Genomic DNA, 25,653 nt, shown 5'->3' on the forward strand with positions numbered 1-25,653 from the left:
GCTAAGAGTAGTAGAGGCTTTATTCCTCTTTCTTATACTTTAGTCTTTTAAAACTAGAGAAAGTTAAGATAATAGTTTTCTAGAGCGTTTATATATAGTGTGTAGGCGATAGTGCTTAGTATTATAGATAGATAGTTTCTATTAATCTAGTATAGAGGTAGCCTAGGTTAGAGGCTATAATAGACAGAAGGCGATAGAAGAAAGGAAAAGGAAGGAGAAGCGGGCGCGCAGGCGCTCTATATATCGTGGTGCCAGCCATTCTAGTGGTAGTGGCCGCCGACTACGTGCGCAACGAAAATAGCACAACAGCGATCGAACAACAGAAAACGAAAACTTGAGGTAGTAGAGCCTGCGGTGACGGAGGGGAATGGGTTGTGGAACCAAAACCACCAAAACCACCAGAAGTACATAATACCTGACAGGGGTGCGCCCGGCGCGCCAGTCCCTCACTGCTTTTGCCGCTAAAAACGGCGGTAGAATCCGCCGGATTTAGTAGTAAAAGTAGTGCATCTTGCATTTAAATAGTAGCTTATTAAAAAGAATTAATTAAAATATAATAATAGTTTAATATTAATTTATAATTAGTTTATTATTTTTAAAAAATTATATACTTATTTCTTTTTATTATAATATTTAAATAATTATAGTTTACTTAGAAGTCTAGTAATTTTAAATTCATATTAGATTATTATAATCCTTAATAATATAGTTATATAATTAGTTCTTTTATTTTTATAATCTTATAAGCGCCCTATAGTAACTTATCAGGCCGTCCTACCCCTCATCTATAGCTCCTTAGTGCATTTATAACACTGGCAGCGTGCTGGCTACTGGTTGGCCGGGGTCGATTGTAGCTTCTATAATAGACCCACCGCCCGTAATAGGAATTATCACACTAGAATCTGTTTGTAGCTCTTTAAGCTGCGTCTTATTAACCAGCCTGCGTGTAGGTAGAAGCTAGATATTAGGAATAGACTCTATGCGTGCTTAGGACCGCGCCTACCTAATTCCTTAGAGGCTACGCTGTGATAAAAAGTACCTAGGCACTAGAGGCTTTAAAAGCAGGCACTAACTTGAAGGCGCTAGCAGTTGCACAGAGTACGCTAGAAGCCGCACTAAAGTCGGTAGAAGTAGGCATTAGAGACAGCACTAAGCCACAGCACTAGCTGATGCCTTGGGATGCCCTGTTGCCTCGGATGCCACTATTGTCCTGGCGCTAGTGGCCCTGCAGCCGCTAGCCTGGCGCCTGAGACGCTGGATGGCAGCGATAAGGATGTGACGAGCTGGACTGACTCTGACTAGGTAACGATTTTGAGAGTCGTCCACCTCGACCAAGTTGGGGAATCGTCGCCTTCGCTGTGGCCTCAGTTACGTGTGTAGAGACCGAAGCGTAGAAGTTGCGCGAAGAAGAAGCTTAGATAAAAGAGCACGAAAAACTAAATGGGGACTGTCGAGCTATTTGCTCCTGTGTGGGCTCGTGATGGGATGAGGCGAGTGAAGATAATGAGCCGAGAGGCTGATACAACACCACCCTCCTCCCTAAAAAACAAGGCACAATAAAAAAAAACGGCAAGGAGATGCTAATTAATACGTAGCTAGAATAAAGTAAGACGAAGCAAAACTAAATGCCGAGCACCTCAATTCGTCTGGATAAAGGTAAGAAAAGACAATAAGAAAATGAACGAGCCTATAAACATTAAGCATTTTCTTCTGACTTCCGAGGGGTAACGGCGAGCGTGGGATTCCATCGTGTCTAGAAACCAGCAATGGCAAGCAGATAGGAGCATCAAGGACGACGGGTTTATGGGCTACAACGACAAGTACGTCATTATTTCCAACGAAGAAAAAAGAAGGCATTTTCCTTTTTGTTCCAGTCACTGACCGTTCCACTAGCTCCTACGTCAATGAGTTTACCGCCGGTCAGGTTACGCGGATGAACACCATGTTCGCGCAGTTCCGAGGATAAATATCACGGAGCGCTACAGCATGGGGTTGGACTCACGTCGAAGCTCATGTCGAGGGTTGCAAACCAAGATGGCTCTGAATATAAAAAAGAAAGACGATGTAAAAAAAAGTGAATCGAGTGCAGGAGTTTAGCGAGGAGTTCGGGGGGGTTAAATTGCGAGGCGCATTGGAGTCGAGTTAGAGGATTAGATAGCAAAACATGGAAACATTCTGAAGACCAAACGACTGAAGGTGACATAAAAATATAGGCATGGGCATCCTCCAACGGAAAGTCAGGAGGCTGTTGCGGAAGTGAAGACTGACGACGGCTCGGATCTAACGCTGGACACAATACTGTGAACTCAACAGGATACCCCTCGCAGTGCATTAGCTGTGCTTGATAGGCTTTATTTGTCCTAACTCACACATCAGCCAACAGTCGTTCTTTACACCTCAACTAATAGTCGTTCTCTTAGGCTCATCAACCACGGTATTGGCTTCAATCCTCGCCTCCCCTCCGCCCTGCTTGCTGCTCTTAATGGACCTCCACTCCACAAAGCACGCGCCCACAATCGACAAGGCCGCCATGACTGTCGCCACGACAAAAGTCTGCACAAGTCCGTTCGAGTATGCCTGCAGAACCTGCGTCAGGTACTTACTCGGAACATGACTTGCCAAATCTGCGGCTCCGTTGTCCAGAATTGTACCAGGGTCCAAGTCAGGCAGCGTTGCGTGGATGTCGTGCACCAACTTATTTGAAAAGGCCGTCTGCGCGACGCTGACGAACAGCGACCCCCCTATGGTCTGCGTAAAGGATAGAATGGCCGTGGTGATGGGCACGTCCTCCATGTCAACGGCCGCCTGCACTGCCACAATGGGCTGTTGCCACCCGACGCCGATGCCAAAGCCGACGAGCACCTGAAACCCGATCCAGACAGCCGATGACGCGGACGGATTGAGCAGCGTCAGCAGTCCGCCACCAATCGACGTCAATACGGTTGCAGCAATCATGAACGGCGCATAATAGCCGATGATGGTCACGGCCACGCCGGCGAGCGTAGTTCCAACCATGTTCCCTATCAGCATAGGCAGTGTCCGTTTGCCAGACTCGATGGCGCTCACGCCCTGGACGGCCTGGAACCATATTGGGAGGTAGTAGATGAAGATGAAGAAGCTAGCGCCCAGGCAAAACTGGTACAGCGCGCAGGACCAAATGGTGCGCAGTTTGAAGATGCGCGGAGGCACTGTGGCGTCGTCTTGTGCCCAATGCTGCACGGCGAGAAAGGCCAGGATGAGAAGGCCGAAAAGCACAAACAGGGCAATAATCTTGCCATCCTTCCAAGCATAAGTTGTGCCTCCCCACTGCAGGGCGAGGAGTATACAGACGATGGCTGGCATGAAGACGACTGTGCCAATCGGGTCGAAACGTTTGATGCGGGCCCAAAAGCATGTTGGTTTCGGTCGTTGCGGCACCTCAGGCGTGCGGAAGAAAACGGCGACGACAAGGAGAACAACGGCTCCAATGGGGAGGTTGATATAAAAGCACCATCGCCACGACTTGAGAAGAAACGTTAACAATGGAAGTTCGAGCAGGACAGCAGGCCATCTTACAATTTTGTCCGTAAAAACACCACCCAGCGGCGGGCCAGCAATAGCAGCCACCCCATACACGCCACCAGTGATGGCGCTTCTGCGAGTTAGCTCTTCAACTTGATCTTGCAGGTAGGTGTAGGCCACCTACGTGAATAAAGGACGGCGCGCCAGGGGCACACTATGGGCCATGATGAGCAGTGCCCCAGAGAGGAGGCCTGCGTTGCCGCATCCCGCAATGGCACGACCCAAAATGAGGGCAATGGAGTTTGGCGCGGCACCGCAGATGGCACTGCCAATGCCAAACACGAGAAGAGCAATCAGAAAAACATATTTAATGTTGAAGATGGTGTAGAATTTTCCAATAAGCAGCTGCGAGGACGCGGTGGTTAGGAGGTAGGCTAGCTGCAGGTTAGCTTGACCGACCATGCCTGGCTGGGGGCAAGGTAGACTGACAACTTCCATACCAGCCTACATCGTTGAGGCTGTGGAATTCGCTGGTAATGGCAGGGATCGCAGTAGCAATGATGGAGAAGCTATGCACCGTCAGTGTCCGTGATTACAACAGCGAAGCGTAGCATGGCCATGCCACGTCGCAGGTGATGGAATGTTGCTTACTCGAGAGAGATTAAAAAGATGGTCAAGCAAATGGCAACGGTCAGAAGGAATAACTTGAAGCCCTTGGGGTATTCCTTGTCGGCACGACTGACGTTGGGGGCGGCTTGCTCCATTGCAGCGGTTGGGTGGGAGGGATGAAGAGCAACAAGTGTATCACGCGAAAGAGGCAACTCTCAGGCTCACGTCGGAGGAGCAGAAAGAAGAAGGACGAAGACACTGCCGGGGCTGCATGTGCTGGAAGATAAAGGCGAGCCGCTGGATGCCCTGCCCATTCGCAAGGATAGAGAAGCCAGGGAGGGAGAAGACGTGTCTAGAAAATTCACGCTGCACGACTGCACACTTCACGACTGCACACTGCACACTGCACGCTCCACCCCTTACAACCTTGTGAATCGTCCCGGCTCAATCTGGAAGTCCGACAGCCAACGACGACCGCGTAAAGTCTTTTTGCTCATCGGCCTTTCCTATCCTGGAAATGATAGATTGGCTTTGCGGGGCCAGGGTATCGCAGGAGCTGGTGCCGCCCGTCTCATTTCCGGGATAGCGTGAATTGGTGATTGTTTGCCATGCAGGCAGTGTTGACTGTACTGCGTCCCAAACAGCCAAGACAAAGAACCAGACGCAGATCACAATATTACTCACAGATTACATATGGACGCGTTGATTTTGGCATTGTATTCGGGCGTATATTCTACCGAGACTCTGTCCAGACCTGTCCACGGGCATGCGTGGTGTTGAGCTGTCACTCATTTAATCTTGAAGCAGGTACAATGAGACAATTCAATCAGACAATTTTAAACAGAAAAGTAGAAATGTGAGGTAAAAATGCAGAAGAGGGCGGGGAGCGCAGGCGTGCCTACGCACCAAAATATGAATACTTCACTCTATCGGGTGGACAAAAGTGTCAAGTCGGGGATGCAGATATATTGCACCAGGTGCTGCAGCCACGGCTAGATTTTGTCTCCAAACCAAGTAAGCAATTGCGTCCCAGAAATCCCAGCTGCGAAAAAGCTGTAAAATACCTCATTTGGAAGCCCGCTCCTCGGCTCAGAGTCTTGTCAGCCTCGCTCGTGTTTGGAGCCATCAAGATGCATCCCACCACTCGCGTTTCTATCGCATCACTAACCCATGATCAAATTACTCTCTGTTGTCGATCGAAATGTTTGACAGCGGCGCGTATGCCGAAGCTTCTCAGCGCCTCCGAGTTCTCTCCTTGCCGCCTACCATGGATGACGGCAAGCTAGCACTCCTCGTCACTACAGGCCTCATGGTTGCTGTATACTACTCCATCTCTACCCTGTGGGAGTATGTGCAGAGCCGAAAAGCAAGTTTGCTACCCACTGTTGGATACCGCCACTTCCTGGAGCCAGCCTGGCTATTGGGTATGCGATTTACACAAGGCAGCCGAGAAATGATTACCCAGGGCTACCACCAGGTACGGCGCCATCATTTCACGTTCCCAATCCTCCGAAATCCCCGTTTTTCTTACCAAAATACGCAGTTCAAAAACAGTGCCTTCAAGGTCCGCTGCAACGACACCGACATCGTAGTCCTCCCCCACCGTTTCGTGGACGAGCTTCGCAGCCTTCCCGAGGCCACAGCCAGCTCCCCGCAGGCTCTCTACAACAAAGGCGTCGGGACCTACACTGGCCTCGGCATTATCCTCCAGAGTCGTCTACACATCGAAACGATCCAAAAGAAGCTAACCCCGTCTCTGACCGCCGTCCTCGACGAGGTCAAGGACGAACTCGATCATGCCCTGGCGCTAGAAATGCCCGCGTGCGCAGACACCTGGGTGTCTATGGACATGCACACCGCCCTCGCGAGGCTCATCAGTCGTCTCTCCTCCCGCGTCTTTGGCGGCATGGAGCTTGCCCGCGACGAGGAATGGATTAGTACGAGTACGAAATACCCGGAAAATGCATTTGCGACGGCCATGCTGCTGCGTATGGTGCCGCGGGTGGCTCGTCCTGCGCTAGCGCTGTGTCTACCGCATTTCTGGCGGACGCAGGCCGACATTGCCTGCGCCAAGCGACTGGTCGGTGCCATGGTAAATCAGCGCCGTGCCTCCGAAAGCACAGACGGGGATCTATACGACAGACCAAACGACTTGCTGCAGTGGATGATGGATGCTGCTGACCCTCGCGATGCTACGGCTTCCAAGATTGCGCATCGTCTCCTCTTCGTCAGCGATGCCTCGGTCCTGACGACTAGCCTGCTGACAACGCAATGCATCTATGACTTGTGCGCGCGTCCAGAGTACTTTGAGATCCTACGACAAGAGATTCTTGGTGTCTTGAGAGAGGGCGGTAGCTTCCAAAAGACGATGCTGCACAAGATGAAGAAACTAGACAGCTGTCTAAAGGAATCGCAGCGTTTGAACCCGCCGTTTTTGTGTACGAATTGGTTTGCCAATCGTATCTAGTGCGATACAGTGGCTAACAAGTTGAGTAGTGACTTTTGACCGTATCCTGCGCCAGGATCTGACTCTATCCGACGGCACACGCCTCCGTGCGGGAACCCACATCGCCATGGCCACCGATGCAATCCTGCGGGATCCCGAGTTCCTCCCGCCCGGCGGCGGCAGCCCCGACGAATTTGACCCTTTGCGCTATTATAGGGCCCGGCAGGATCCATCCCAGCCAGAAAATGCGCAGAGGTACCAGTTCGTAACGACAGAAATCACGAGTTTGCCATTTGGGCACGGCAAGCATGCCTGTCCCGGCCGCTTCTTTGCGAGCAGCGAGGCAAAACTCATCCTTTGTCATCTGCTACTCCTTTATGATTTCGAGTTCCATAAAGGCCAGACGCGCCCGCAAAATCTGCTCCTCGCAGAAAACATGGTGCCGGATCCGAAGACGAGAGTCTTGGTCCGCAAGAGGAAGACGGCAGACCAGGACCTGGCTCATTTTTCCTTGAGCGTGTAGCTGGAAAGAACAAACCCGGTATTTACAGTCACGAAGAAGAGTAGTTAGAATGCTTTTTATAGTGAATGGAAAAAATTATCTTGACTTTCGCTAGATGGATAGATTGCCTGCCTCACATGAACCTTGACGCAAAAGCATCTGCGACAAGCTAGGCACTACTTGTATAGACTTTGCTCTCAAGTTACTTGAAAAATTGAACAGCAACAGCAGCTCCAACTTAGTTCTGTAACGCCGACACTCTAGAGACAGTTTGCGGTCTTGACCGTCTTGACAATCCCAAGCAACCATTTCTCTAGCTTATACCAACTGTTGTGAAAGCATCGGTCACGCGGTCGCCATGCATTCTCGCACTTTCTTCTTTGGGAAATTCTGAGCGACATATGATGTGTCAACAGCCTTTGTGGATATACTTATTTTCAGGCTCGACGCATAGACGAATGGGACACCCGAGTAGTTGTTTTGAGAAAGTATCGATAGCACGCTTGCACCTTGCGTCCTGATCATCATATACACAACATAAATTGCACACTTTTGGTTTGAAACAATATTTCCAGCCTTGACAAACTTGGCTTGCCAACACCAGGAAAAATGACAAATATCATGCATCTAGCGGGCAATGACTCTGCTACCACCTCTACAAGCGAGATAATTCAAACATCAACACCCCGCTCACATTCTCCGGTCGCATACGAGGAAATAGAGATGAGCCTACATGAATCTTCATCGCCCATCGAGTCAGCAATCACGCCTCGCGATGATTCCCCAGCCGCAGACAACTTCACACTTGGCAATCCGATCATTCCAGAAATACCAGAAGTCGGCGTAACCGAAACGCGTAACGACACTCTGGACCTGAGTTTCAAAAACTGGACCGAAAACAAGGAAAAGATAGTCATGGCACCATATGATTACATTGCCTCTGCCCCGGGAAAAGAATTCCGGTCTCTATTACTGGAAAGCTTCAACGAATATCTACAGATACCGACTGGACACTTGAATGTCATACAGAATGTAGTGCGGATGCTTCATACCTCGTCACTGCTCATTGACGACATACAAGACAACTCTGTGCTCCGAAGAGGTCTTCCGGTAGCCCATAGTATATTCGGTACGGCGCAGACAATCAACTCCGCAAACTACGTCTATTTTTTGGCATTGGATGAGCTGAAAAAGCTTCCGAACCCGAAAGTGACGGAGATTTTTGTCTCGGAGCTGCTGTGCTTGCACCGGGGACAAGCCATGGATCTCTTTTGGCGAGATACCCTGACGTGCCCAACAGAGGCAGAATATCTCGAAATGGTATCGAACAAGACTGGAGGGCTGTTCCGACTGGCCTATCGACTCATTCTAGCAGAGTCGACGGCTACGGTGGACCTCTTGCCGCTTGTTGAAGTTCTGGGGCTGATTTACCAAATCGCTGACGATTACAAAAATTTGTGCCACGGAGAGTATTCGCAGACGAAAGGGTTCGCCGAAGATTTATCAGAGGGCAAGTTTTCTTTCCCGGTGATTCACAGCATAAATGTAGAGGCAGACGATCACCAACTGCTTCATATTTTGCAGCAAAAGACAACCAGCGACGAGGTGAAGCGGTACGCGATCAGTTGCATGGAGCGAACCGGCAGTTTGGAGTATACAAGGAACATGATCGGGCAGCTAGTGCGGTGGGCTCAAGAGTTTCTGCATGACACAGATAAAGTATCGGGAGCTTGCCCATCACTCCGTCGGCTGCTGGACCGGTTGGCAGCTGTGTAGCTGGTCTGTGCGATTTTTAAATACCTTGTGTGCTGCATGAATGTCTCTAGCTTCAATGCATTTATTTCAATGAGTTCAACGAGTTCAACATGTTTGCGAATGTGAGGCATTCGACGAGAAATTGTACTTTGCCACAAATTTGTCCGACACGGACCAAGGTGGGCACAGCGTCGGGCTTCCTATTCTGGAAGGCCAATCCTGTCGGTCATTGCCTAGACTGGGAGTTCGAGATGTATTACCCATGAAATGTATCGAGCTCCAGTGACCATAGTATATAGCACAGCAAAAGACCCCACGATGTCGCGAGCCTCGCCAACTCAAACGCTGTCACTTATTGTCGAGCCATGGGGTCAATAACTGCTTCCAACGTCACAATCGAAGACTTGATTGATCGATCCAAGCTTCTTTTACAAACCATAACGCAAAACACCCACGAAAAATATGGATTTGGAACACTGACGTGCACCGTCTATGACTCGGCGTGGGTTGCTCTCGTCAAGAAGCCAGACCAGAATGGCAAAGCGCAATGGCTATTCCCAGAGAGCTTTGCCTACATTGTCAAGATGCAATGCGCCGACGGTGGCTGGATGAGCAACACCAAGGCCCAAGTGGATGGCATCCTCAGCACCATGGCGGGACTGCTAGTGCTCAAACGGTACATGGCAGAGCCCCTCCAGGTCGCTCTAGACCAGGGACAGATGGCAGAGAAAGTCGAGCGCGCCGTGGATAGTCTTCGCTCTCAGCTTGACTCTTGGGATGTCTCAGGTTCCAACAATGTGGGATTCGAAATAATCGTACCTGCCATGCTAGACCTCCTGACAGCCGAAGACCCGTCGCTCGTCTTTCATTTCCAAGCCAAGTCGGACTTGCTCGAAGTGTATCAGGCAAGGCTTTCCCGCTTTAAGCCAGAGCTCTTGTACGGAAACGATTTTGTGACAGCTACACACTCCCTGGAGGCATTCATCGGCCGAGTCGACTTTGACAGGCTCAAGCACCACAAGATGTTTGGTTCGTTTTTCGCTTCACCGTCATCCACGGCTGCATACTTGATGAACGCTTCGAAATGGGACGAAGAGGCTGAGGCGTATTTGCGACACGCCGTCGCATCTTCTGTCGGAAAGGGTAGCGGTGGCGTTCCTGGTGTGTTTCCGACTACAAATTTCGAGTATGTTTGGGTAAGTGTACCTTCATCACATGTCAATAGAACGTTCCATATGCGATGGCGGCTTACATGCTCCTTCAAGGTGCTTTCGACTTTGTTTAGGGCTGGGTTTTTAGTGCTTGAGCTTGCCTCGCCGGAGCTCAACAGCATGACAGAAATGCTGCTTCACACCTACGAAGAATCTGACGGTGTAGTTGGCCTAGGTAAGCTTGGACTTGAGAAACAAAAGTACATCGTCTGACATTTGTAGCACCTGGCATTGAAGCCGATGTCGATGACACTGCGAAGCTCATCACAACTCTGGGCTATCTCGGAGAGACGGTGCAGCCTCAACGTCTGGTCGAAGTCTTTGAGGTGCAGACACACTTCCGAGTATACCAGCACGAGCGTGACGCAAGCTTCAGTGCAAACTGCAATGCCCTCATTGCTCTTCTGCATCCTGGTCACTGCGACCTGTATGGTGTGCAAATTCGGAAGCTAGCCGAGTTTCTGTGCAATCGGAAATGGAATGCAGATGCGTGCATCCGGGACAAATGGGTGTGTTCATGTCCATGCACCATGTGCGGTCCTTCTAGTCAAAGACTAACAATAGTAGAACACCAGTCATCTTTACTCATCATTGTTATTTACGGAGGCATTCACAGATTTGCTTTACTTGGTTGAACAAGGTCATCTCGCAGACACCTTCAGCGAGTCATTCTTACGCAAGGCCGGCATTTGCCTGTACCAAACCTGTTTGCGCCCCCTTTTGGACCAGTGCAGCAATGGATCCTGGGGTGGTTCTATCGAAGAGACCGCGTATGCAGTCACCATACTTGGTGAAGCACAAAAGTTGGTCTTTTTCCAGGACCTACAGCAGATATTACGCGCTTCCATCAACGAGGGAATCGAATACATTCTGTCCTTTGCCACGACAGAAATGAGTCACCATTGGTCTGACAAGGTGAGCTACGGCTCCTATTCCATTACCGAAGCCTACATCCTGGCCGCTCTCCGGCAAGCGACTGTGCCCTTCACTGGTACCATCGGCGGTTCCATATTTGGCAACGTCACTGTGGAAAAGCGTGCAAAGCAGATTGAGTTGTTTCACAAAACGCCTCTTCTGGAGTCTCTGCCTCGATGGGAGATAGTTGCATCTCTTATTGACGCCGAGCTGTTTGCAATGTTCATCGACGTCCCCAAGCTCCAATTTCTGCCCTCGAATAATGTCCAGAGCGGCGCGTACCTCAAGTTGGTGCCGTTTACCTGGACTAGCTGCAGCAACAGATCGAGGTCGTATGCTTCCCCCAGCTTTTTGCATGAGATGATGGTACTGTCCTTCTTTACGTATCAAGCTGATGAGTTTATGGAGTCTGTTGCTGGACCATCGTTCCATGGTCGCTACGGGACTTTGCGAAATCTTATTGACAAGGCGACCTTTCACCCATTGGAGCTGCGCCTCTCTCTTGAACCCGGACTTGACGAGCAAGCAACCAAAGCCGATGCAAGAATATTGCAGCAGCTGTCACAATGTGTGAATCTTTTGCTCAACAACGACGTCATACAACGTGCGAGCTTCCACGACCGCCGTAACCTTCGGCAAGAGATGCGTCACTTCCTCCTCGCCCACACAGCACAGGTGCAGGATAATTTGCGCCACATGTCGGACGCTGAGCTCGAGGGCGAAGCCGTCTCTTCCGTATCCCATAGCTACAGTCGATGGGTAGCCACAACGTCGGCTGACCACGTTGCCGGCCCGTTCTGCTTTGCGTTTGCGCTCTGTGTCATTGGCGCTGGCTTGCCGTCCAGCACGCCAAACAAGAACTGCTTTCCGTCCGTAGCGGAAAAGTATTATGCCACCAATGTTGGCACGCACATCTCCATCATGTGCCGCATGTACAACGACATGGGCTCCTGGGAAAGAGACCGTCGCGAAAACAACTTGAATTCGCTGCACTTTGCAGAGTTTGCCACGGAAGAGGAAGCAAGTAGCCGGAAATTGGCTCTGTACGACCTGGCCCAGTATGAGCGCGGCTGTTGGAATGGGGCACTGAGCTGTTTACAGGCTGAGAATGATGCCAAAGAAAGCAATTCGATGAAACGGCTTGGCAACCGTCGCATCAGCTTGGTTCGTTTGTTCTGTGATGTTACAGATATTTATGGCCAGATCTATCTTCTCAAGGATATCTCTAGCCTCATTGCATTGGAGCAGCGCACAGCGGCGGCGGGAGTCACCTGCGTGTCGTAAATACCAGAGGCGAGATTTGAGGTTTGCGACGTTTTCGTGTCAATTTTGGACACTAGATTGGGAGATGTATATTACACGAAAGCATTGTAACCGTCAGAATATTGCTAGAATAATACGTCAGTCGTATTCACCCAAAGCCAGGTACTATGCTACAGGAGGGTGACACTAAAAGTACGTCCTCGTCTGCAAGAACGAGCATGTCGAGAGATTGGACTCGGAAAAAAGAGGTGCTTTGAACTCGTCAGACTTGTATCTACATCATAACTAATGGTATGGCAGGAGCTTCGAAAAGGGAGGCAGTGGCATGAGGCGCTTTCAAGTTCTGCTTTGGTAAATCCTGAGCTAAAAGATGAAATTCTTTGGAAAAGTTGAACAGTAGCTCAGCGGTCAGCCATCGGGCATCGCTGTTCGTGGTGTTGCAGATAATTTCGCGACCAAGGCAGGGTAAGAATGCGGCAGCTCCCTCGGCGGCGGCGTCGTCGTGCGACTGGATAGTAGGTCAAGTTCTGTCTTGCGACCATTTCAGCCCCAGATAGGCACCTTTCTGTTTTTTGCCTGCGACCATATCAACCCCAAATAGGTACTTTCTACTTTTGACTCCAATGACTGCAAATGTGGCTTCGCTTCGGCATGTGTACTTCAGACAAGTCCGGTGCGCTCCACTTCCTCTCGGCGCTGCCCAAAGCAGCAATAGCGACGAGTCTATGCAGCTGCTCAGAGTCGCTCGGGCATCCACCCAGAATCAAGTCACAATTATTATCAAGTTTCCTTCCGGTTATTGGAAGCTATGGAGCGGCCTCTCTGTTCATGAAAATGAGCTTTCCAATCATCTTTGGTGCCGTGGCTGGCGTGGTATGTCAAGCATTGATTCTACCCATGCCCCAGCTAACAAAGCAAACCAGGTGGCCGTGTACCTATGTGCTGCAACATTTTACAATGTCTTGCTACATCCTCTGAGAGATATTCCCGGGCCGATTCTCTTCCGCGCGTCGGTCCTCCCCAAGTCTTACTACATGATTGGGGGTATCCTGCAATTCAAAGTCAAGAGCCTGCACGACGAGTACGGCGCCATTGTGCGCATCGCCCCAAACGAAATCAGCGTCGTCGGCGCGGGGGCTTGGAACGACGTCTACGGGCGGCGGTCTGGCGGCGGCGGCGAACTTTCAAAGTACTACGACTTTTACGTTCTTGACAAGTCCTCTCCGCGAGACATCATCACCGCCGAGCCGGCCCAGCATCGTGTGTTGCGCCGGCTGCTGGCGCACGGCTTCTCGGAGAGGTCGATGCATGCACAAGGCTCCATCATTGGTGGTTATATCGACATTCTCATATCCAGTCTTCGAAGCAGCTGCGACAATGGTGATGCTGTCGTAGACCTGAATCAGTGGTTGAACTGGACTACGTTTGACATTATTGGGAACCTGTCGTTCGGGTCGGACGCGAGCAACCTCCGTGGCGCCGAGTGGACGCCATGGGTCAAGGCGAGTGCAAAGCACAACAAGGCAATGGCGATAGTGGCTTGCTTAAAAGGGTTAGGCTTCGGAAAGCTGATCAAGTTGGCCATCCGGTGTGGTCTGCTTCCGACGCAAGGGTACCTGGACTACATCAAGTCGCACGTCAAGGAGCGCGCGCAGCTTGGTGTAGAGCGACCAGACTTCATCGAGGGATTAATACAGGAGCAAAATGGTCTGGTTCGTACTTCACATCCAAGACTCTCACCTTGGTTTGGCAAAACTGACTCATGCTTCGTGCTAGTAGTCATTGGACGAAATTGCACGCAATGGAGAAGCTTTGATCGGCGCTGGCTCAGAATCCACAGCGACTTTCCTGTCTGGAGCCATCTATGCTCTTCTGACACATCCAGAATGGCTTGAGAAAGTCACAACCGAGGTACGAACCGCGTTCAAGAGTGAAGAGGAAATTGACTTTACGTCTGTCAAGCACCTGGATTGCATGCTTGCGTGCTTGCACGAGACGTTTCGTTATTACCCCCCCGTAACGAACGGCATGCCGAGGGTAGCTCCAAAGGGTGGCACATTAATATGTGGCACGTTTGTGCCAGAGAATGTGAGTATAGGCGTTGCATTGCTCTTTTTCTTTTTCAGCTCCTGACATGTGCTCGATTTAGACTGTGGTGGCAATCTGGCAGTGGGCAATATGCCATGACGCCACCCTCTGGACAAATCCGTACGAATTTCGGCCAGAAAGATTTCTTGGCGATGGAAAGTTCAAAACCGATAAGCTAGAAGCGCTCCAGCCGTTCAGCGTAGGGACAAGAAATTGCATTGGAAGAAAGTAAGTTGGTCTGCATGAGTAGCACAACGCCCACTAATCACTGCCATCCATCAGCCTCTCGTACGCAGAGACCAAGCTAATTTTAGCCCGATTGGTGTATAATTTTGACTTGAAGATACACCATACGAGCAAAAACTGGATGCAAGTGCAAAAGGCATACCTTGTCTGGGACCCTCCAGCGTTGAACATTACTCTTTGCCCACGGAACGTAGCTTAGTCGCACTAACTGGATATGATTTGTCTGGCTAGATTACTTGACTAACGAAGAATCGAACAACGCGGGCATGTATGATTAACCTGCCTTGTAAATCATTGCCGCTCGGTTCTCGTTTATTTGGACGGCATGAAAAACCACCAGCTGTCTGTAGAAGCTCCTCAAGCTCAAGACGCAGTCCTCATTCCACCTGAGAATGCAATTTGTCTCTAATGTCCTTGATCATGTCCCTGTGAGCCGGCCAGCTTTGCGCCATGACTAGCGTTTCGACACGAATAACGAGTTCCTTCACCTTGGCCGCTCTTGAAGAGCGAAGACTCGTCAGGATAATGTGCTCATCATCTTCATCCAGGGACTGCTTTCTCATTCTCCAATTGTAATCATAGTCAGAGTGTGATTTTGGCTGTCTTGCCTTGGCCCCTAGCGCTGCATCCCGCTGCCTAGCCTCGGACCCGGCAGAGACGGCCTGCAGCACCGCAGCCATGTGGCCGCACATGCTTATCAGCATCATGATGTATGCCGAGTTTTGCATGCACACGTAGCAGTCGAGCAGTGCCTCGCCATCTTTGACTGCCTGCTTCAGATGGCTCAGAAGCTCCACAGCACCTGCGGAGCGGCTATCGCTAGCCCAGACAAGGTTCACCTGTGTCGCTTCAAAGGCCTTTAATGCCTGCAAGAAGCAGTGTTCAGGCTGGTGGCCCAATTGCGTTACGCCCTCGTAGTCTGTGAGCTGGCACATGTCGTCGTTGAGGAAGTTGCCAAAGTCGGCGTCACCAGCGACGATGCCTGTCTGGGAAAGCTGCGAGCCGCGGGGGAGGGAAACGTCGCTGGATGTTGATAAGAAGGTCTCACTGTAGTCTGCTTGTAACACTTGATTAGTAGGGATGCTTTTTACCTGGTCATTCAACCGCAAGCAGCATACTTTGAAGAGAAAGAGATTCTGCAGCGGCAGATGTTAACGGACTGGAGCTTCGGAAAGCGGGAGTCGTGCCAGAAGCATCACTGCTCCCGGCAAAAAGTTCGTTGGTGCTGGCATCACAACCTGTGTCTTGCTCGCTTTGTAAAGGCTGGTCCTGCGTGGGAGAGGGCGCAGATTGTCCTCCGACTCCGAGGTAAGCGCACTGCAACTTTTTGCCCGCGCACCGTCGGCACCTAAGGGGCTCGCCGGAGCACTTTACCTTGTAAATTTAAATTCCTTAGTTTGTAAACATTTTTTTCCTCGCCTGGGGGGATTTATGTATTTACCTTGCTTTTTCTGCAGTTCGTGCACGCTACAACGTAGTGGCCTTTCGGCTTCGCAAAGGGAGGATCGGTTTCCTTTGCCGAGTATGCCATGCCCGCTTCCTTGGAGCGCTTTAGTGTGCAAAACATGACATGCACCGGGTCTCCGATTCCACACGCTTGCTGTCGTTCCGTATTGAGCCACGTTCTGGGATTGGTATAACGCGAGCAGCAGACACTGTAGGACGTGGAAATCTGCTGACTTGGTTAAGTGCTACTTTTTGTAGCACTTGCCAGCAATGCATCAGCCCATGTATGATTGAATGGCTCAAATGCGCAGGCTGTCGACAACATAGACATGCATTGCTTGTTATAAGGCTGCCAGAGATGTGTCTCGTCTGCTGTTATCAAATGGTCACACCATGCATTAGCGTGGCGCTCTCGGTCATGGATATGGTATCGTTAAAAGACTTGCCAGTTTGCATCAGAAGGCCGCTCTGGAGGTATCAATAGTCATCTGTACTACCAAGTTCTATTGCCCTAGTTTGAGCGATCTCCGTCTTCTCGGACCTTGCCGTAGAGCATGACTAGGCAAGCAGAAGAACATGCACTGGGTACGAGTGGGAAGTAAGGCTGCCTCCACAGAACTACGGCGAGAAGTTTCTACTTTACCGTTTTTGGTTAGCAGCCGGTATACTAGTAATAGACTTGGCAAAGGATGGCCAGCCGTCTCATCGTAACAGCGCCTCCGAGGCTGTGTGGCTGTTAATGGAGTATTCCCGGCCCCGGCCCCCAGTCCGCTACCCCATTTCGGCGGGTTGAACCGCACGCCACAAAATACCCGAAAGCCCAAGAACGGTCGCAGCCTATGCGCTTTTCTTGAACTTTTCGAGCCACGCAGTGCGAATCAACTCTAGTTTTATGTATCAAGTCCTCAAGAAATTCGTGCTTGCATTGTGGAAGCCTGCAGGATGTCGGGCATGCTCGTCTGGTGCTGACACAAAAGCCCAGGGAATTACGACACAGCAAGGCTGCCGAGTGCATCTGCCAGTACGCCGTATTCATCTATTGGCAATAATCCGCAAGAACCCCCGGTGGGGCCGTGGGGAGCGGTTGAATGAGTGTCGTTGGATAACACAATTACAGGACCAGGCTGCGACTCCGTTTCGATTCCCGCCCAAGATGTCGAACCCAAGACAAGTTTCACACTGGCTAGTTAGTCATTCACTCCGGACACGAAGCCGGCCCGCCCGAGGGATCAACACCTAACTCTACTATTAGGAGATATCTTTTAATATAACTTATACACATTTTCTTTGGTCTAGGTCGCTCCGTAATTTCAGGCTGCCTGCTCCCTAACGAATCCAAACAACAGGGTGGGTTTTAAGCCCAAAAAGCGCACGTTGTCAGAAATACCGGATACCCTTTTAAGAAATTCAACCTTTTAAAATACGATCTACTGCTATTTTCTTTTGGCGAAAGCCAAACAGCAGCAATGGAGCAATGAGAGTCCCGTGTAACAGGCAGAGATCCGCGTAGTCTGGCGTGGCCCAAGACCCCGCAGTTAGGCGCCTTTCAAGGGGGCCATGGGTCGCCTCGCGCCACACGCAGCCGAGGCGCCAAGCACCACCACGAATAATTCCTTCCTAACGCACTTCATTTCTCCCCTAGCATACATCCTTGGTGATCTTGTTTATTTCATATTCAACAAACACACACACCTTACCCTCGCCGTGTCGGGTAACTGCTCAGACTGTTACCGCAGGTCCGCGACTTTTCCCAACTCCTTGCATTTTCTGCCCAACCTTGAAGCCGGCACAAAATGGCTGAATATGCGGTCGATGATGAAATCGCTGTATTCTTCCAGAAGACTACGGCAACACGATCTGAGTGCGAGGTGAAAGCCCGCGAACTCACTACGAGCGACAGGGTCGAGCCAGTGGCCATTCAAGGCGTATGCAGCTACACAATGTATGCGGGTAATCGCCTGGAATACGTTGTGCAGTGCCGCCTGAGCTCACTGGCTTTGAAAACGGGCATATCAGACTTGGCAACAGCTGTATACGGATCGTTCGCTCTAAGTGTCTCTCTGCATGGGCAGCTAGGAACAAGTCAAGAAGGCGCAAGCAATAAGGAGCCGCTGCTAGCTGCTAGTATACTTGATGACCCGTATGCCTAGTATCACGCAGTTAGATTTCGTACTGTCCCGCCCAGTCGCACAGTCTTCTGCTGAGTTCTTTCCTTTCAGACGAAACTTTTTCACTGGGGTTGCTAGGTATGTCTCGCCATACGTGTATCCGAAATCGTCAGTCTGACACTAGAATAGCTTCTTCGTAAAATCCTGGCTCGCCCCCTACTATCGTGACGATCTTAAATCGACTAATCTTCGAGATCTTTGGGCTCTTAAGTAAGGGCTTCCGGAAAGATTTAAGCCCACAGTATATGACTGTTTACGCTGTTTGGATCGTATCATGGTATTGCCTATGGCTCTTCTTCATAAAGACTTCGGGGCATGCAATCTGCTTATGAACCCAGACTCGTGCCACTTGACCGGCGTGATCGACTGGGTAGAAGCTACAGTTGGTCCGTTCGGAACAAATCTACACTCTGTATAGGCTTTTATAGGCTCCATGCATTTACATAATGGTTGGTTGAGGTTTCCGGACTACGAGCAGCTTGAGCAGCTATTCTGGCTAAATTTTGCTAAGGAAGTCGGCGGTATGCCTGAGCAAACATTGACTACTATTAAGAAGGCACGCGTATTAGGGTTCTTATTGTCACATGGGTTTGCTAGTCGCCTTGCCAATGAGGCTACCCCCACGCCCCTTAAAGATGACGATCATGGTCGCTACCATATGATGTACGTGGACGGCTATCTGGTCGATCCTGCTACGAAGATGGACGGTGTATTCTGATTATCGATACACTGGAACAGAAAGAAACTTAATAGAGAAAAACAGGAGTCCTTGTATTAAACAGCAAGCATCGTTTAAAATAAAAGCGTAAAATCCGCTCTGGCTAGTAGGCCAATATTGGCCTAAAAGTTTAGTATATTCGCTAAAGCCTTAACGTATAAAATCCATTAAAGGATTCTAACAACAGCTATAAGGTCATCGACACTCTTCAGCTTTAGAAGTGGCTTGCCAGTATTGAAGACCGTGTGATTTCCACTCGTCATTCCTGAGTGGGTTTCGTTAGACTGACAGCAGCGCGGTCCGTTGGGGCCTTCTTCGAAGCGCCACCCAGTAATCCTATAAGGTGTATAGTTTTTAAGAGCGTCTATGCGAATCATCACAGTTCCGTTATTAAGGATGAGCTCACTCATAGCACATTTATTATAGTCTCCTAGCACTTAAAGGCCGATCAGATTAGTTAAGTTGTTCTGCGAGATGTAGTACACAAAAGCCTACAAAATTCTACGTGTAACCTCAGAAAACCTTAGCAGAGGCCCTTCTTAGTATTCGTACGGCTGTAATCCGCCATTCTGGTAGACAAAAATGCGGCCATGGACCGTGGACAGACCCATGCCGCCGACGTTAGTCACCTGAGCCCAGCGGCCTTCCGGGTGTTCGAAATTCTTTCTAAGAAGCACTGAATTCTCTAGAAGTTTGAAATGTCCGTGGATTAAATGGATTCCTAGGACATTATGGGCATTGTGGGAGACAAACATCGCAGCCAGACGCTGGATGTGAGCATCATCCACTGCAGGCAGGTCGCCGTCATTAAGCAGCTGATTGTACCTATGACCCATTCTTGTTAGCGTGTCTTACATTTTCTTTTACTACATTGTATTTTCTTACAATTCACGGCTTTGCTGGGCCGCATGAGTGGTCAGCGCGACCTCAAGTGAGGTGGAAACCAGCGGGCGACAAGAGCAGCCATGTTCAAATTGGAGTAGGGAGTTTATGTTCAGACTGTTTCGTTTAAAGAAAAGAATAAAAAGAGTAGATAATTACTTGTTGTGATTAGTAATTAAGTAAGGTTCGTGAAATTAAAGTGGTGTATCTTTAGAGGAGCTTTCGGGAAATCTCTTAGGGAATCGGTCGCCTTTTAACCTTTGCTCAGTTCGGTTCCTGTCTTATCGGAGTGCCTTTCCAGTCACGAGACAAGCTAACCACCACTACATCATTTTTTATCTACTACCATCTAACGCTACTGCTTGGATGCTCTCTATAACCATCTGAGGCGTTGTAGAGGGAGGGGCGCGGAAGTACTCCGAGAGCCACTAATGATAATGCAATGCCAGCAACAGCCTTTTTTGACTTTATTTAAGGCGTCCAAATGTGGCTTGATAGTTCGCTTGCTTATGCAGGACGCATCAAGAAACGAAAAGCTTTCATTGGGTCTTTCAGGGGACTGGACCAGCCCAAAGCCAGTCAGTCGCCCATGTGATCGCACGCCTTGCATCACAGCTCCCAGCAGTTACTGCAGTCAAAACTCGATTAGGTATAGTCAGGTTCTTTTGAATTCACGGAATAGCATATAACGTTGTGGAGAGCGTGTGACTGTGGTGTTCGGGGCAGCTCACAGAACCGGTGCAGTGGACCAGTTGCGACCCAACCAGGTCGCCTAAGGGGCCGCCAGGCAGTGCTGGCGTCATCGGTATTCATTCATCGGGCGCATGCATTGAAATTCATGGTTACACAATATTGCAAGTTAACTTGCACCTGCTCGTTTACTTGGATTTCTTTTACAGCAAGGGTTATTATAAACAAGACAGATTCCTGTAGCTCGAGAGGAGCCTGGCCCATGCGCTGTTGCAACAGGACCCGAAAGCATGGTGTATTGAATAGGAGGCGAAAATAGACATACTAGGCTTTCTTTTAAGTATCCTCATTAGATAAACGCTAAGTTTAGATAATAACATTAAGCCCTAGCTAGATTAAAATGGACGGCTAGTCTATAAGTCTACTTATTTGCCTTAAAGGAATAAGTAGGTAGTATATCCTTATAATAGTAAAAGAATTTAAACTATATAGCTTATAAGAGTCTAAATCACTCTTTTATTTAGTGAGGTCTAGCGTGGTTTAATATACTAGTAAGTGTCTTTACTCTAAAAAGTAACTAAACTACGTAGTACTATTAAAGTAGGAGCCTATTAGCTAATTATAGCCACATGTGAGAGTGGAGAGGAGGGGGAGGGGTGGGGGAAGGGGTGTACTACGCGGGAATAATTTCGAACGTGAGCGGCCCTAGGTATAGACACAATGATTGAACGATTTAATCGAGGGTGGCCTTCTTTAATCTAATATAAATATAATCCTACTATAGACTAGCTATCTAGTTTAATTATATACTCCCTAAATATTATAGACAGAAGTATAGTGAAGGGGGAGTAAGGCTATAGCCTACTTATAATTACCCACCTAGAACACCCACTTATAGGGGAAAGGGTACTAGTAAAAGAGGAAATTATAAGAATAATATAAATAATAGACGACTTAGAGTGTATAAAAACAATAAGAGTTCCCTTTATTACTAATTCCTTAGAGAAGATAATACTTAGAAGATAATAGCTTCTAAAAGAGAATATATCTATATATAGAGGAATAGACTATTAGAACTTTATATTAAATAAATAATATATTAAAGTTATATATATAGTATAAAGTGCTTATAAAGAAGTAAGAAGAATAAAATTTATAATAGTTCTAATAAGTATTAAACTAGACTAGATTATAAGAGATAAAGCACTTATAAGACTACTATAAGAGTACTCTAACTTTACTAATATCTTTTTACTAGAGGTAAAAAAGCTACTACTACTAGATAGCCTAATATATATAATTAAACTAGAAGATAGAAAAACACCTCTATAGGGTCCTATCTACCCTCTTATACTAAGAGAGCTAAGAGAACTATATAAATTTATTAATAAAGGCTTAAAGTAAGGATAGATATAATAGTTAACTAGCTTAGTAGGAGCTTCTATTTTATTTATACTAAAGAAGGGAGGAAAACTACACTTATATATTAACTATTATAGTCTTAATTAAATTATAAAGAAAAATAGAGTGCTTTTACTACTTATAATAGAGATAATAGATAGGCTTTAAGGAGTAAAGATCTATATAAAGCTAGATATAAAAGATATATATAGGTGGCTAAGGATACATAAAGGAGATAAGTAAAAAATAGTATTTTCTATTACTTTAGTTACTTTAAGTACTTAGTCTTATTATTTAGACTAATAAGAGTACTAATTATATTCTAAGAATATATTAATACTACCCTATACTAGGAAATTAATTATATCTATATAGTATACTTAGATAATATTCTAGTATTTAGTAAGGATATTATTAACTATATATAGTATATTTACTAGGTTCTTATAAAACTATATAAAGTAGGTCTATATTTAAACTATAAAAAATATAAATTCTATATAAATATAGTTAAATTCCTTAGGTTTATTATTAAACTAAATAAAATTAAAATAGACTTAATATATATTAAAGTAATTATAAACTAGTTATAACCTTATACTATTAAAGAGATTTAAGTATTTATTAGATTTATAAGCTTCTACTAATAGTTTATAAAGAACTTTAGTAAAATAATATACCTCCTAATAGAGAAGATAAAATATAGAATACTAGTAAAGTTTATACTAAATATATATAAGCTTAAAGCGTTTTAATACTTAAAAATCGGTTTTAATACCTAAAAATCGTTTTTTAGTAGGCACTAGTTTTAATATAGTTTAATCTAAATACCTAAATAAGAATAAAAATAAATATATTTAATTTTATAATTAGTATAGTACTATTATAGTTATAAGGAGGTTAATAGTATCCTATAGTATTCTTATTATAAAAGCTTTAGAGTATAGAATTAAAATATTAAACACTAGATATAAAGATACTTATAATATAGACTACTTAAATTATAACTATCTTATAATAAAGAAGACACTCTTATTTAAATAAACTATAGTATTAAATAAGTTATTACTATATAACTTCTAAATTATATTTAAGGTAAGTAAGTTAAACCCCTAACTAATACACTCTTATAGTAAGTAAGTTAAACCTAACTAATACACTCTTATAATAAATAGACTATAAGCTTAATATAAAAGAGTAATATATATAATAATTACTCTTTTAGTTCTTAGACTAATTTAAAGAGAAAATTAAAATAAGAATTCACTATACTAGAGCTAGTAGAAGGCCTACTTAGATAGTAGAATAGAATAAACTAGAAGAGAATATATACTAAACTTATAAGTAAGACTTAATAAAGTATATAAGTAAAGTAAGATCTTACTATACTTAGGAGAGCTAGGAAGGCGCTTAGGTAGTTAAATATAATAAGCTAGAATAGAGTATAGTATAACCTTATATACTTTATATAGTAATACTACTAGAAGAAAGAACGCTTTAAGAGTAGCTATTAGTAGTCTAATAAAAAGATATCTTTATAGACTAAACTAAGAAAGTAGTATATAAAAGTAATAAAAAAGAAGTAAGACTATATAGAATCTTATAGATAATTAACCTATAAGGACTACTAGTAAATAAAGGAAGGATCTTTATACTAATTAGTATAAGATTAGAGATCTTATAGTTATACTATAATAACCTTATAGTAGAGTACTAAGGAGTTTATAGGACTTTCTATAGGATTATATAGATATTCTTCTAGTAAGGAATAAAAAAGGATATAAAAATGTATATTAAACACTATTATATATACTAGATAATAAAGACTAGGATGTATTAACCTTATAGTTTACTTATACTATTTTAGTACTTTTATATTTATTTAAAAAAAATATTAATAGACTTAATTACTAGCCTACCTAAATAATAAAGAAGATATAAATAATATAATACTATTCTAGTAATAGTAGATTAAACTACTTAATATAATATCTATATTACTATAAATAAGAACCTAATAAGTAGTAACCTTATAGAAATATTCTTATATAAAGTAGTAACTCCTTATAGAGTATTAAAAAGTATTATATCTAACTAAAGGATAATCTTTATATTAGGATTCTAGTAGAGTTTCTACTACCTTATAGTAGTAAAGTAGTAACTTAGTATTATATTCTACCTATAAAAACTTAGTATTATATTCTACTTAGAAATAGATAGTCTAATAGAATAAATAAATTAAACTCTAGAATACTATCTAAAGGCTTTTTATAATATAGAGTAGACTAACTAGGTTAAAAAGCTAATAATAGTATAGTTTATATATAATATAGGTTAGTAGGTATTAGTTAATAATATCCTTATAAGATTACTACTAGATTATATACTAATACACTCTATTATTACTACTATATAGATAGTGAATATTTAAGTATAAGAATATATATAAGAGCTAAAGGATATATATAAGAATATAGTAAGACACCTATAAGAGACTAATAAAAGATATATAAAATTTTATAATCTAAAATAATAAGAAAAGCACTTTAATATAAAAGACTAAGTACTCTTATTAATAAAGAACCTAAAGTTAATATAACCTAGCTATAAACTTATAGAGAGGTATATAGAACCTTTCTAGGTGATTTCACTAGTAGGGATAGTAAAATAAGTATATAAGCTAGACTTACTATAGTACTTAAGAATTTATAATATATTTAATGCCTTAAGCCTTAAACTATATTACTAATATAAAGGCACTATAATAGAGGTATAAGCCCTTATTAAAAATAAGGATAAGTATATTATTAAGGAAATTATTAACTATAAGTATAATAGTAAGTATAGACTATTTAAAGTAAAATAAGTAGAATATAAAGAGGTAGAAAACTTATAAGTAAAGTATAGTGACTTTATAGATTTAGTACTACCTAAGGAATATAAGTTATATATATAAATATAAAGAGTATAAAGATATAATAAGAATACTATAAAGATAATATAAAGGCACTATAAAGAAACTAAGAATTCTTATTTAGTAAAATAAAGTTAGTATAGATATACTATAAGTAAGGTGTAAGCTACTAATAAGCTTATAATATACACTAAAATCCTTAAAACTTTTATAGTATAAGGCTATAGTAAGGTTATAGTAAGATAGTAACTACCTCCCCTCCTCCTCCTCCTCCTCCTACCTAAAGTTAGATAGTATAGATACTATACTAGGGTTTAATAAGCTAGTAGACACTTATATAAATTAACTATAAAGTTATAAGAAGGATATATTATACTTACTATAAAGGAGTATATAATACTAGTATAATAGTATACTATATATATAGTAAAAAGCTATATATATATAGTAGTATTAGTATAAACTCTATACTTAGTTATTATTTTAATATAATAATATTTTCTTTATAAAGTCTTAATAACTTTATTTATATCCTTTAGGATCTTCTTACTTTATAAAAGATTAAGGACTTATTCTAATAATAAATTAGTAATAAACTTACTATAAGAATAGATATAACTTACTACTTTACTATAGTAGTATATAGCCTAGAGGGTAGTAAAAACTCACTACTTACTTATAGTAAAAGAGAGGCACTCTTATACACTATCCTAGTACTAAAGGTACTTCTTAGACTAATCTATACTTATATAAGCTAGCTATAAGTTTACTATAAACTTAATACTTATTATTAGTCTCTAAATAATACACTAGAGTAGTATAATTAATAAGGTACTATAGGTAGTAGTAGTAGCTAATAGTATAACTTTATAGTGAATTAGTAGGGATTCTTATAAAT

The 25,653-nt window shown here is 44.9% G+C and overlaps 6 protein-coding genes across 6 annotated transcripts; 4 read left to right on the plus strand and 2 right to left on the minus strand.

Moving 5' to 3' along the window:
- Positions 1-2,397: 2,397 nt before the first annotated feature.
- Positions 2,398-4,265, minus strand: ISF_09772 (Major facilitator superfamily domain, general substrate transporter; the record flags this gene model as incomplete). Its single annotated transcript, XM_018853373.1, has 5 exons — positions 2,398-3,501; positions 3,556-3,634; positions 3,686-3,935; positions 3,991-4,070; positions 4,153-4,265. 5 exons carry the CDS (start codon positions 4,263-4,265, stop codon positions 2,398-2,400), a joined length of 1,626 nt encoding a protein of 541 aa, XP_018699436.1.
- Positions 4,266-5,311: 1,046 nt separating this feature from the next.
- On the plus strand, positions 5,312-7,079 carry ISF_09773 (P450 monooxygenase 2; the record flags this gene model as incomplete). The annotated part of the gene is made up of 3 exons (XM_018853374.1): positions 5,312-5,587; positions 5,654-6,548; positions 6,607-7,079. The coding sequence occupies 3 exons, from the start codon at positions 5,312-5,314 to the stop codon at positions 7,077-7,079; spliced, it is 1,644 nt and encodes a 547-aa protein (XP_018699437.1).
- A 2,099-nt stretch (positions 7,080-9,178) lies between these two features.
- Positions 9,179-12,223, plus strand: ISF_09774 (aphidicolan-16beta-ol synthase; the record flags this gene model as incomplete). Its single annotated transcript, XM_018853375.1, has 4 exons — positions 9,179-10,009; positions 10,079-10,199; positions 10,247-10,533; positions 10,592-12,223. 4 exons carry the CDS (start codon positions 9,179-9,181, stop codon positions 12,221-12,223), a joined length of 2,871 nt encoding a protein of 956 aa, XP_018699438.1.
- An 813-nt stretch (positions 12,224-13,036) lies between these two features.
- Positions 13,037-14,469, plus strand: ISF_09775 (P450 monooxygenase 1; the record flags this gene model as incomplete). The annotated part of the gene is made up of 4 exons (XM_018853376.1): positions 13,037-13,075; positions 13,126-13,914; positions 13,982-14,290; positions 14,329-14,469. The coding sequence occupies 4 exons, from the start codon at positions 13,037-13,039 to the stop codon at positions 14,467-14,469; spliced, it is 1,278 nt and encodes a 425-aa protein (XP_018699439.1).
- A 444-nt stretch (positions 14,470-14,913) lies between these two features.
- Positions 14,914-16,103, minus strand: ISF_09776 (transcription factor; the record flags this gene model as incomplete). Its single annotated transcript, XM_018853377.1, has 3 exons — positions 14,914-15,590; positions 15,655-15,910; positions 15,978-16,103. 3 exons carry the CDS (start codon positions 16,101-16,103, stop codon positions 14,914-14,916), a joined length of 1,059 nt encoding a protein of 352 aa, XP_018699440.1.
- Positions 16,104-17,775: 1,672 nt separating this feature from the next.
- Positions 17,776-18,868, plus strand: ISF_09777 (Aminoglycoside phosphotransferase; the record flags this gene model as incomplete). The annotated part of the gene is made up of 6 exons (XM_018853378.1): positions 17,776-17,907; positions 17,959-18,106; positions 18,168-18,228; positions 18,280-18,360; positions 18,489-18,520; positions 18,579-18,868. The coding sequence occupies 6 exons, from the start codon at positions 17,776-17,778 to the stop codon at positions 18,866-18,868; spliced, it is 744 nt and encodes a 247-aa protein (XP_018699441.1).
- Positions 18,869-25,653: the final 6,785 nt, after the last annotated feature.

The sequence above is a fragment of the Cordyceps fumosorosea genome (assembly GCF_001636725.1).
Source record: "Cordyceps fumosorosea ARSEF 2679 chromosome Unknown scaffold_71, whole genome shotgun sequence".
NCBI lineage: Eukaryota > Fungi > Ascomycota > Sordariomycetes > Hypocreales > Cordycipitaceae > Cordyceps > Cordyceps fumosorosea.